The sequence below is a fragment of the Humulus lupulus genome, chromosome 6, assembly GCF_963169125.1.
Source record: "Humulus lupulus chromosome 6, drHumLupu1.1, whole genome shotgun sequence".
In the NCBI taxonomy this organism is placed as follows: Eukaryota; Viridiplantae; Streptophyta; class Magnoliopsida; order Rosales; family Cannabaceae; genus Humulus; species Humulus lupulus.
In genome coordinates this window covers 2,331,916-2,344,750 of record NC_084798.1, presented here as the reverse complement: position 1 = coordinate 2,344,750, position 12,835 = coordinate 2,331,916, and the positions used below count along the sequence as shown (strand labels likewise).

The 12,835-nt window shown below is 27.8% G+C and overlaps 1 protein-coding gene across 2 annotated transcripts; it reads right to left on the bottom strand.

The window, feature by feature from the left end:
- Positions 1 to 379: 379 nt before the first annotated feature.
- On the bottom strand, positions 380 to 2,013 carry LOC133781380 (thioredoxin H-type-like). Of its 2 annotated transcripts, none has more exons than XM_062220352.1 (2): positions 1,856 to 2,013; positions 380 to 920 (listed from the first exon to the last, which is right to left on the bottom strand). In XM_062220352.1, the coding sequence occupies exon 2, from the start codon at positions 907 to 909 to the stop codon at positions 556 to 558; it is 354 nt and encodes a 117-aa protein (XP_062076336.1). In that variant the 5' UTR covers positions 910 to 920; positions 1,856 to 2,013; the 3' UTR covers positions 380 to 555. The 2 variants fall into 2 exon arrangements, with proteins under 2 accessions (XP_062076336.1, XP_062076337.1); XM_062220353.1 differs by having other exon boundaries at positions 380 to 928; positions 1,856 to 1,994.
- Positions 2,014 to 12,835: the final 10,822 nt, after the last annotated feature.

The following is a 12,835-nucleotide window of genomic DNA, read 5'->3' as shown; positions in this document are numbered from 1 at the left end:
AAATTTAAAATCATAAATTATATGTAAATTAAAATATTGCACAATATTTATTATTTAAAATATTAAACACTATCGTAAATAAAATTTAAAATATTAAAAATTTTACTACTAAACATAAAGAAAAATATAAAATACATATAAAATATTACAAAAATATATAAAAATTTAAACGACACCCCATCGAGATAAGAAATACTATCCCTGTTCCCGCCCCCAATTAACATTTGAGAATTGAAAGTTATCCCGCCTCGCCTCATTCCCCATGGGATTCCCCGCCCCTGATGAGGCAAATCCCCGTCCCCATGGAAAAAATATACATCCCTAAGCGATACAACAGTAACACGTCGGTTGGTGAAATTGCCAAAAGCAAAAGCCAAAGTAAAGACAACAAAGGTAAAGTTTATATATGCATAGCAAAATGACCAACTACAGAAGTAGAATTAACAACATCCAAAGCTGATACATAAGCAAACAGAAGGAAAATGTCTATAAGAAACATCACAAGACAAGACAATATAACAAGTAAATAGTAAACACTTCTGATCTCAATCAAAGTCAAGCAGAAGCCAGAGCTGAATGCTTTGCAACTTTATCAATAAGCTCATCCTTCTTAGCTCCCACAATCTTGTCAACAATCTTCCCTTCTTTCAGGAACAAAAGGGTCGGCATTGCCTCGATTTCCCACTCCTTAGCAACATCCTCCAACTCATCGACATCAACTTTCAGGAACACCACATTCGGTGTCTTCTTAGCCAGGTCGGTCAGGATTGGCGTAATGGCACGGCAGGGTCCGCACCATGAAGCAGTGAAATCAACCACTACCAGTTTCTTTGACTCCTTTCCCTTCTCAAAATGGTCTGTCCACTCGGTTTTGCTGTGGCAACCTACAACTTGGTTCTCCTCCGCCATAATAGCTTTAGCTTTAAAACTCAATTGAAAAAAAATTACATTGAATATCCATTAAACTTTGACATCACATGTTTTCTTTTCTTCAGAATCAAAACAAAACTGAATGCATACTGATTCAAAGTGTGAGTTAAAGATCAGACACACACCCCCACCTTAACAAAAAGTTTCAATACAAAACAAACATTCCCACCATAGCAAAAGCTTAAATTTAGGATCAACCACAAAACAAATACACCTATAGTCTAGAATTGCACAGTCACACTCACAGGAAAAAAATTAACATTCTGAATATACTACTCAGAGAAGTAGTACAAGCATGTTGGTCTATGCTTTAAAAAAGTCATTTTCTTTCAATTTATGATAACTTGTCAACAATGTTTCTCACATTTAGTTCTTTTTTCTAAGCTTTCAAATCTACTCTAGAATCACTGCGGTTGGTACCATGGTGGGCACTGGGCATCACATAAGCAAAGCAATCAACCTTGCAGGTCTAGCTACCCTTTATTTTTCTTAGAATCCTAATCTGGCTCATTCTCACTTCCATAGCCGAGCAGAGTGTACTGATATTTCTAAAGTTATTTCTACATACCATAACAGATGAGATTAAACAGCAAAGGCATTTATCAGATGAGATGACACAATGATTCATTTTCAGACCTTGATCAACAATAATCAGATATGGATCACAATAATCATAAACATCCCATTGATCAACAACTACCAAAAACCCAGATCCAACAAAGAAAGAATAAACGCAAACATGAAAGTGAATGAGGCATTTCTACAAACACATGGCAGATTGGAATAAACACAAACATCAACAAAAACAAAAATTACTCGCACAACATCTGAAATCAAATAAAGAGATGGAGATTTTAGCACAAAGTTACTAACAGAAATCCAAAACGAACAATTATATAATTGAATAGCAAAGAAAAAAGTTTACTTTAGATTTGAAGATGCAAGAACAGGTGAATATCCAACGGCAGAGCAGAAGAGTGCAGAATCGAAGGAAAGGGGGTGAAAAAAAAGGGTTATTTAACTGGGTTTATTTAACAAAATGACCTAGAAAAATCTAGAAGATTCAATGATTCTATACACGTGTGTACATATATGTATTAATAAAAAAAATTAATATTAGAAATCATTTAACAATATTTAAAGTAGAATATATATTTATTTTTGAGTAATGATAGTGCACCAAAATTACTATGTACATAAACATTTTATCAAGGTTATTAAGATGAGACTCACTTTTTTATAAAGCTATAAAATAGAGTTTGACGTGTAATATTTTGGTACATAATTTTAGTGTACATATCATTATTTATAATTTTTATTTGTTTATGTTATAGAGTCTTTTACTTAGTGTAGTAAGAAAAAATGTGATGTAAATTAACACAAAGAAGTTGACGAGTGTGAAGGTAGTCACATCCATGAATTAGGAGTTTGTCGTTCCGTTAGAATGGCAACCTGATTGCCTCATCGGCATAGTAATGGGTTTGGTCGCCTTCTCAGCATAGTCACAGGTTATGTTTTTCCATTTTAGAGACGTGACATAAATTAACACAAAGAAGTTGACGAGTGTGAAGCTAATCACACCCATAAATTAGGCGTTTGTCGCTCCCTTGGGATGGCAACCTGATTGCCTCCTCAACATAGTAATAGGTTCGGTCGCCTTCTCAGCATAATCACAGGCTATGTTTTGCTATTTTAGAGACGTGACATGGATTAACACAAAAAAATTGACGAGTGTAAAGCTAATCACACCCATGAATTAAGAGTTTTTCGCTCCCTTGGGATGGCAACCTGATTGCCTCATCAGCATAGTAATGGGTTCGGTCGCCTTCTCAGCGTAGTTACAGGCTAGGTTTTTCCATTTTATAATTTAGCTATAGATGGCAATATCTCTAATGCAATCTAAATCCTTACAATAGATAAGAGGAAAATGCATTGGTCAATTTTTTAGACACTTTAAATTGCATTTACTCCCAAAACATTTATTCATAATATTTGCTCTCTAACCTCATACTAGAACTATTTTATTGTTATATATCTTTTTTATTTAAAATGATGGATTGGTATTCAAATTTAAAATAATTGTTAACTCTTTTTATTTGAAATTTAAATGATTTTTTTTCTGATTTATTCGTAAATTAAACACGCAATATTCAAAATATATTTTCTTAAAAATATATATTATTTTTTAACCAATAATTATTATAAAAACGTGGTGTAAAAAAGTGTCACATGCTTTCCAACTCGTAGAAGGATTAATATATAATTATAAATCGTTCTCTTTCTTTATCTTTAGTTTGGCCTTTGATATTTTTTATTGTTATTTGATATTCCATTTAAAAAATGGTTAGGAAGATGGGCGAAGAGAGTGTGAGGTGTTACAATGATTGCACAGAATATGGGATTCAAGTCAAAATAGAACCAAAATTTGGGGAAAATAAGATACTTGAAATCCAACCAAGTGAGTTCGAAGACTTGTTGTACGAGGATGTTCGTGATGTCGGTGCACGTTTTGTGTTTTTTAAGAATGATGGAGTCACATGGGATGTGCCATCCATATCCTTCGTAGGATGTTCCGAGATCAGATTCTACCAACTCGATCGAATGGTTCTCTGGACTCAAATTGACGGAACTTCTTTCGATAGAATGCGGTAAGTAGCGTCGACCTTGAAATATGTTAGGGTTTAATACAAAATTCGATATATTTTTTTTAAATTGCGTTTTTAAATAACTTATTTGACATTGTCGAGAGCCAAGCATGCAACTTTTTTTTTAACGAAAAAATTGCATTTTTTTAATATTTGGTAAAATAGTCTTTTCTTTTTGAGAAATTTATATCAAGATTTAAAAAACAAAACTTTTTTTTTTTGTTCTTTTACATAGAGACATAGAGTGTAATGTGGGTTTATGTGAACTAATCATAACCGGTTGAAAATTATGGTAATTTTGCAAAATAACATTGAAAAGAGAGTTAATTTTCACTAATTACCTTAACTATTAATGATTATTGTTGATTTTATATCAACTTAATTATTGTGTTATTTCTATTTATGTGTTTAGTATACTTTGGAAGATTAGGCAGTATTTGAAGATGAAGATGAAAGAAGTGAAAGATTGTATAAAGAATATTAAGTTCAAACCAACCATGCAAAACCCTAATCATCATTCAACAGGCAGAGAGCCTCTATTAATGAAGTTTGATCTGCTTAGAGAAGAGAAGTTACTATTTGATGATCCATACACCATATCTTCAATTCACTAGTAATTGTACCACTTTTCATCTTTCTTTTTTCAATTTTACCATTTTTGGATTCACATTTGGGTATACATCAAAAAGTAATTTAATTACAATGCTTGATTTGTGTTTAATCTCCATTTTGTATTCAAGTTACAGATATTAAATTATGGAGATTTTATTATAAAGTTTGACTAAGATGTATGATTTTTTTTTAAAATGAAAAAATTGGATGCAATTGATATGTGAGAGAATGTCTTTCAATTACAGAGAAAAAAAAAAGAGTGGTTTCAAGATGAATGAGTTATATTACTTTTTGTGTGATGTGACAAAAAAAAGACATTACTTTACGGGATAACTTGAAAAATACACCGTTTTAGGATTAGTTAACTAAAAATAGCTACTAATAATATTTAGTTGAATATTACCCACTTTTTTAAGCACATTTCCCATATTACCTTTAAAACACTACTAGAAATCCAATGTAAAAATCTCAATTTTTGCCTCTGTCGTGTCATTTACTTTCCTCTTTAAATAATATTTCACTGTCAGTTCCACTAGATCACTGTATAATGGGTAGAGTCGTTAATAGTTTGGGTATTAATCAAAGAGTTTTAAAAGGTTGGTAAAAATTAAAGAGGTTAACTTAAATTGGGTACTAGGTGTAATTTTCACTTACTTTTAAACTATTTGGACTCTGTATTTTAACTCATTATTTTGTTTGACTATATATTTTAATTAATTATTTTTTAGATTTTATGTTTTCTAAAATTATTTTTAAATCGGATCTTGACCAAAGTTTTTTATTGTTGTATTCAATTTTTTGTTTATCAAAATTAAGTTATGGAGTCTATTTGAACCATTTTACAAAATACGGATCCAAAAATTAATTTATCGAAACAAGTTAATGAAATAGAACAATATAAACCAAGTTGTAAATTATATTCTTTTAAGGGAGCCATATTGTGGCTAAGGAGCTGATTAGGCAGTGTCTTGCTTTGCATCAAGGAAAAAAAAGGTATAGCCCAAACTGTTAATTGCTCCCTAAAACTTAGTTTTAAGGTAACAATTTTGTATGTCCACATGCATAAACATAAGAATTTAATTAAGAAAAAGTTTTGGAAAGAGTTATGGTGATATGGTCTAATAGTTTAGTTGTTAATGACCACTTCTTAGGTAGTACTTGTGGTCATCTACATATAAATGTATTTTACAAAACTTAATTTTATAATAAAACAAATAAATCAAAATTGGATATAGATTAAAATGAAAAAGCTTCCGATTAACATGTGAATTAGTTGTTAGATATATTTTTATATAGGTTCAAAATGACTTATTTTTTGAAGTTATTTTGTACTTTGATCTATTTTTTGAAGTTATTTTTCACTTTGACCTAATTTTTGAAGTAATTTTGCACTCCGCTCTTTTTGTCGGCGATGCAACCCTCCACCCCCACGATGATGATGCAGCTCCACCCCCCTTTGGTTCTTCTTTTTCTTCTTCTGGTTTTAATTTTATTCTTTTTGTTGTTCTTGTTATTCTTTTTCTTTTTCACATCTAATTTTGCATTTTAAATCCAATTTTGTACTTTAGATCTATTTTAGTTTTTCTTCCAATCCTAATTGTAACCGATTACCGTCACGATTTGTTTAGGTTTTTTAAGTTCAAATCTGATTTTTTTTTCTCCAGACTTGTTTAAGTAACCAAGTATCATAACGACTGATTCTTTTAATTCATATTTGATTTTTTTCCAGACCTAGCTGTAACCAGTTACGATAACGATCAATTTAGATTTTTTTTGTTTAGATCTAATTTTCTTTTCACACGTAACTAAGTAACCAGGCACCATGCTGACTGTTTTTTTTAGATCTAATTTTTTTTCAAACATAGTTGTAGCCAGTTATGATTATGATTAGTTTATATTTTTTGTTAGGATTTGAGTTTTTTTCCAAGTCTTGATAAGTAACTAATTACCATCGCAACTAGTTCATTTTTTTTCAGATTTTTTTTCTTCAAATCTAACTGTAACCAGTTACCATAATGATCAATTTAATTTTTTTTTCATATATGTTTTTTTCTAGAATTGACTAAGTAACCAGTTACAATTCAGTTCGTGTTTTGATACCGGTACATGACTAAAAGAATCAAAATTATTTTTATAGTTGTAACCAGTTAACACCACATCACTTAAAAAATAAAAATAGTTTTGATAGTGGTAACCAATTACCACACATTACTAAAAAAATTGATAGTGACATACGATTACTAACTGCACATCACATAAAAAGAAATTCAATTTTTTTTTTTATAGTGGTAACTGATTACTGCGGAGAAAATATTGAAGAAGATAAAAATAGAAGAAAATAAGAAGAAGAATTGAGAATAAAAAGCATGGTGAAGAAGGCCTTAGTTTTTGTTATTAAAAAAATTGTGTAAAAAAATATGAATGATAAAAAATATTACAAATAGATTAAAATTATAAAAATAACCTCAAAAGATATTAAAACTAGTTACTAAAATTGTATGAAATTAGAATATGGAATACAAATAAAATATTACAAACATATGAGAAAAAAATCTCATAAAAATGTAAACAAAAAGAATATGGCATAAGAAACTTAAGTAAAAGAAAACTGCCATATTCTTCAAAGTTGAAAAAAATCTCATATACTTTGTGATTTCAAAAATACCAAAATACACAAATATTTTGTTTAAATACATATTTGCACATTAGTATTTTCAATAATACCCATTAAAACAATTTTTGATAGAAATTAGTTGTACTATAAGACAATAATACTCTCATTTTATTTACTTGAAATTATGTTTTATTTTAAATATTTTGTAAAAAAAAAATATTAGAAAGAATTTATTATATTAAAATAAAATATTAATTTACAATTTGAAACCAAATTTATTATTAAAGTTGTTAAAAAATAATTTCTTAAAATTTATAAATCTATTTTAATTTTTAATAAAATAACTAATTTCTCTAAACAGTTTTAAAATAAATTTTTCTTTCAAAAAGTGAAATACTATTATTATTATTATAAGAATATTTATAGTTTAATTAGTGAAATATAAAAAAAAAAACATAAAAAAAATCTTAGCCGTACGTATAATGTAAATCTGCGGCCTTAATAATATACTTAATATTTAAATGAAATCATTCAAACTAATTAATAAACAAAATTAGATATTTAATTGATTTTTAAATACTCACCTGAATCCATAATCTTCGTATAATCTTACGAATAATCAATTAAAACAAGATTTAAGTAATTAAAATTATTTTATAATTATTTTTTTATTTAAAATAAAAATAATAGACTGAGTGGGGATTATAATTCAAATTTTAATTAATTTTATTGTGATCTCATTTTATTTGAATTTAAAAAAATTTATATATATTTTTTATTAATTTAAGTAAAAATATAATTCTTTTCCAACTAGGACAAAAAGGGTTAGTTATATTCTATATATAATAGTGAGAAAGAGTACGTGATCATTCTCTTTTCTCATTGTTCATCCATATCTCATAATTGATTTTAACTAAGAATTAATTATCATACTTAGTTTTTTTTTTTTGTAAAAGAGATGAAGATGTTTGAAGAGACTCTGAGGTTTTACAATGACTGTTATGACTATAGAATTCAGATGAGAATTGGAAACAAAAATGGAGAAGAAGAAATAGTTGAAATCCAACCAAGTGGCTACGTAGATCTTTCTTATGAGGATGTTTGTGACTATGGTGCAACCCTAATCTTCTACAAGGGAAATATAGAGTGGAAGGTTCTATCAACTTTGTCCTTCCTAGGGTTTTCGGATATTAGATTCTATCAACTCAATCACATGATTATGTGGACACAGATCGACGGAACTTATCTCGATAGAATACGGTACGTACTTACATACAATCATCTTTTTTTTAGGTATTCTGCCACCCCCAACACTCTTCTACACCAATTTCAGACACTTTGGTAAAAAATTCTCGATCGAAAATTTTCATATCAACTTATTAATTATTGTGTTCTTTTGTTTATGTGTGTTAGTATTCCTTCGAAGATCAGAGACTATTTGAAAAAGAAGGTGAAAGAAGTAAAAGATTTTGTAACGGGTAAATTCAAACCGATTACCGTGCTAAACAATCATCATTCTACAAGGGAATCTCTACTAATGAAGGTTTGATGTGCTTAATTATTAGAGATCGAAGCTAATCTTGTTGGTGTTCATATACCACATCTTCACTTATCGCTAGCTAGTTACCACTTTTTCTTTTCAATTTTACTATTAATTTTTGAATTCAGATTGATTATTATTAATTAAATCTTAATTTGTGTTTTATCTACTGTATGTGTTATGTTTTCGTCCAATCATAACAATATTATTGAAGTACTTTAAAAAGAAATTGTTTTAATTTGTCAAATTTGTAAATATTTAGTTACTGAGATTTGATTATAAGTTTTTTTTAAAAGTAATAAAAGTTCACAATTCGAGAGTATATTCTTAAATAGCCTAAGGAATACCTAATTAGAAAATTAGAAGGTCTAATTAATTGATTCTTTTTAATTTCTTATTGGAATATTGCTTCTTTATGAATAGTTCTTTGATTTGTGTAATTGTTGATCTTTTTTTTAAATAAATAAAATTAAACAGACTGGTACAATCTTGACCGCAAATCAACGAATAATACTGAGAAAAAAATTACAAAAATGTTAAATTCACAATAAATAAAATCTTATATATATATATGATAGAAGGTAGAAATAATAATAATTAATTATGCAGAAAACTATGTAATACCAAAAAAAAAAATTGGATGTATAAGCGCAAGCAACATGAAATATTGAATAATTTGACCTCAAATTTCCTCATATTTTATTGATTTAAGATTTTTATAACTAAATAATGAAGCAAATTTACTTTAGAAAAAATAAGTAGGAAATATGTATGTCACACACATAAACATCAAAAATTAAATTAAGAAAAGTTTTGGAAAGAATTATGGTGATACGAAAAATATCTAATAATGAAGATATAGAATAAGTAAGTAAAATGAGATATTGGACTGCCTAGTTAAAACAAAAAATTACAATAGAACATATCTCAATGCAATCTGAAAAAAAATAAAGCATGATTAGGGGTGGCAATTTGGGTCACGACACAACACAATTAAGGTAAACACGAACACGACACGTTTAATAATCGTATCATGTTCGTGTTTGAGTTTTTGACACGTTTAATAATCGTGTCGTGTTCGTGTTTACCTTAATCGCGTCGTGTCATAATCGTGTTGATCCATTTAATAATCGTGTTGTGTCATAATCGTGTCAGACACGATAACACGAATCATTTACATAGGTTTTATGATTTTTTTATGTAGTTATGATTAATCGTGTCATCGTGTTCGTGTCGTGTTCACCTGTTTAATAATCGTGTCTTGTTCGTGTTCGTGTTCATATTTTTGATACGTTTAATAATCGTGTCGACACGAATCTGACACGTTTATACGAATTGCCAGCCCTAAGCATCATGATGATGATCTTTTCTCATTTATTTGTATTTTATTATAATAGCTTAATACAAATAAAAAAAGGGGAAATATGGTCTAACTTTTAATATGAAGACGACGAAGGTGGAGGTGAGGAATTAGGGTAGGGCACCATTGATGCACAAGAGACACAACACGTGCATTCGTAGGTGATCTAGGTGGAAGATAATAGAGAAATTCAATGTGAATTTGATTCTTGTCAAGAATTCGACATTGAAAAATCTCAATATTATCTGATATTATATATTATAATTAGGGCGTTGAAAGAAGAATGCATCTCCATCATCGAGATAGAGATACAAGCATAGTAAGTGGTAGCAAGTCCACACTACCACATTGAAACCCCATCTTCATATCATTATGTTGATGCACCAAATTCCAACTACGCCTTGAAATCATACAATTGTGTACTCTTACACCAAGTAAATTGTGCCAACCGCAGCCTCCCTCGAACCACTCCAACACGCATCTTGGATTTCAAACTACAATCCAAAATACACCCTTTACAGCCTAAAAACCAAGGCAAATCAATCAAATAGCATCGTTTTCAAACAAGAATTCAACGCAATAATGCCTCAATCACTCGAACTACCATAGGGCCAGTATACAATTTCATTGCTTCCAATAGCGACGGTTCGAAAATACAATCTATTTAAAGCCACTGAAGATTTAAAGGTTGAATGGCTCCATTGTTCAGTCTCAGAACAAAATATGGTTAAATGAATTAGGTAGGGTTGTTTTATAGATCTGAAATCATTTACCTCCATACTAACTTTCACTACTTTATACTTTATCATAAGTTGATCATAACGTCTCAAGACTACTAAAGCACATCTATAAAGTTTATGTAAAAAAATTATAATTAATCTATCTTCATAAATGTGCCATACTATATTTCTAGCACTTTATTTTTTCTCATTTATAGATTTTATTTTATATTATTCTAACTTCTAACATTTATTAACAATTTATATTGTCATTATCTATATATATATATCAAGGAGATTATGTGGCATTCTATAATCTCTTCAAAATATTAATTCTATTTTCTCCATTAATCTAATTTTTTAATTCATTTACAAAATCCATTATTTTTTTTTATTTTTAAATTCATATACATTATCTCTCTACAATATCTTCAAAGCACTAATTCTTTTTCTCCATTAATCTATTTTTTTAATTCATTTACAAAATTCATTATCTTTTTTTAAAATTTTTAAATTCATATACATTATCTTTGATTTTAACACCTAATAAACTTGCAAAAATTTAAATAAGATAATAAACTTACAAATTTTTAATTAAGATATTTATATAAGATAATTTTTGAGTTATTATTATTAACAAAGAATAGAAATAGTGCCTTGAATGGGTAATTTGTTACTAATTTGTAATATTATTAATTAAAAATGTGTAATATATATTTTTTTAGTATAATATCAGTTGTTATCCATACGGTTAAGCCACGTTTAGATTTTTTAGTATAATATCATTATTTGGTTTAGATTTTTATATTTTCGGTTACACACATTGATTTTTTTTTAATTTGTAATATATATTTTAGACTAAATAAATAATAAATTATTTTAACTTACATTTAAGAAATAGCATAAGCTTATAGCAGGCAATTAACGTAGACCCCCTCTATATATTATTATATAAAAATATGAAGTACATGATATTATTATGGTGTAACCATATGTTGATTTTTATACCATTTAATTATTATATAAATTAATAATATTATATATAAATATCTCTTCATGATTTTATATATATATATATTCTACACATTCTCTATAACTCATATTTTCTTCTACTCTATTTTTTTTTCTCTTTCTCTCTAAACTCATTCAATAATTTTCATAATGAAGTATTCTTTTCTTTCCGACTTAAACAATGATATAGATGATTGGATGGTAAGGATCAGAGTTTGTAGAGTGTGGGAGTCTGTCAATACTAAGAAGAATGGAGAATTAATTAATATGGATATGATTTTTATATATGAGAAGGTTGAATCAAAATTTCTTTTCTCAGTTTTCTTTATATTATCAATTATTTTATATTTAATTAATATATTGTGTGTTTTGTCACAGGTTAATCTAATGCATGCAACAATTAGGAAAATTTTAGTGTCTAAGTTCACGCAACTATTGAGTGAGGGTTCTTTATATAGTGTAAATAATTTCAAAGTTGTTGCAAGCACAGGACAGTATAGACCACTTTCAAATGACCATAAAATTATTTTTTTTGTTTCAACTAAGCTTAAGAGGCTAGAAGAAGGAATGATGAACATTCCAATCAATGAATTACAATTTATATCTCCAAATTTGATTGATTTGCGTATTAATGATAACACAATCCTCTCAGGTTCTTTAATTATTAATATTTGTTATTTTTTAAAGTTTTAATTTTAAATTATTGATCTTTATATTCTAACATTTTAAACTTATTTATCTATCATGTGTTTAGATGTTGTCGGATGTTTATGTGCTGTGGGTGATGTTGAGATTGTTGGAGGTGGTTGGGAGCTTCAAGGAGATTATGTGGCATTCTATAATCTCTTCAAAGCACTAGTTCTATTTTCTCCATTAATCTAATTTCTTAATTCATTTACAAAATCCATTATTTTTTTAATTTTTTAAATTCATATACATTATCTCTCTACAATATCTTCAAAGCACTAATTCTTTTTCTCCATTAATCTATTTTTTCAATTCATTTACAAAGATTATGTGGCATTCTACAATCTCTTCAAAGCAATAATTCTATTTTCTCCATTAATCTAATTTTTTAATTCATTTACAAAATCCCTTATTTTTTTTAATTTTTAAATTCATATACATTATCTCTCTACAATATCTTCAAAGCACTAATTATTTTCTCCATTAATCTATTTTTTTTTAATTCATTTACAAAATTCATTATCTTTTTTTTTTTAATTTTTAAATTCATATACAATATCTTTGATTTTAACACCTAATAAACTTACAAAAATTTAAATAAGATAATAAACTTACAAATTTTTAAATAAGATAATTTTTTATTTTTTATTATTAACAAAGAATAGAAATAGTGCCTTGAATGGGTAATTTGTTACTAATTTGTAATATTATTAATTA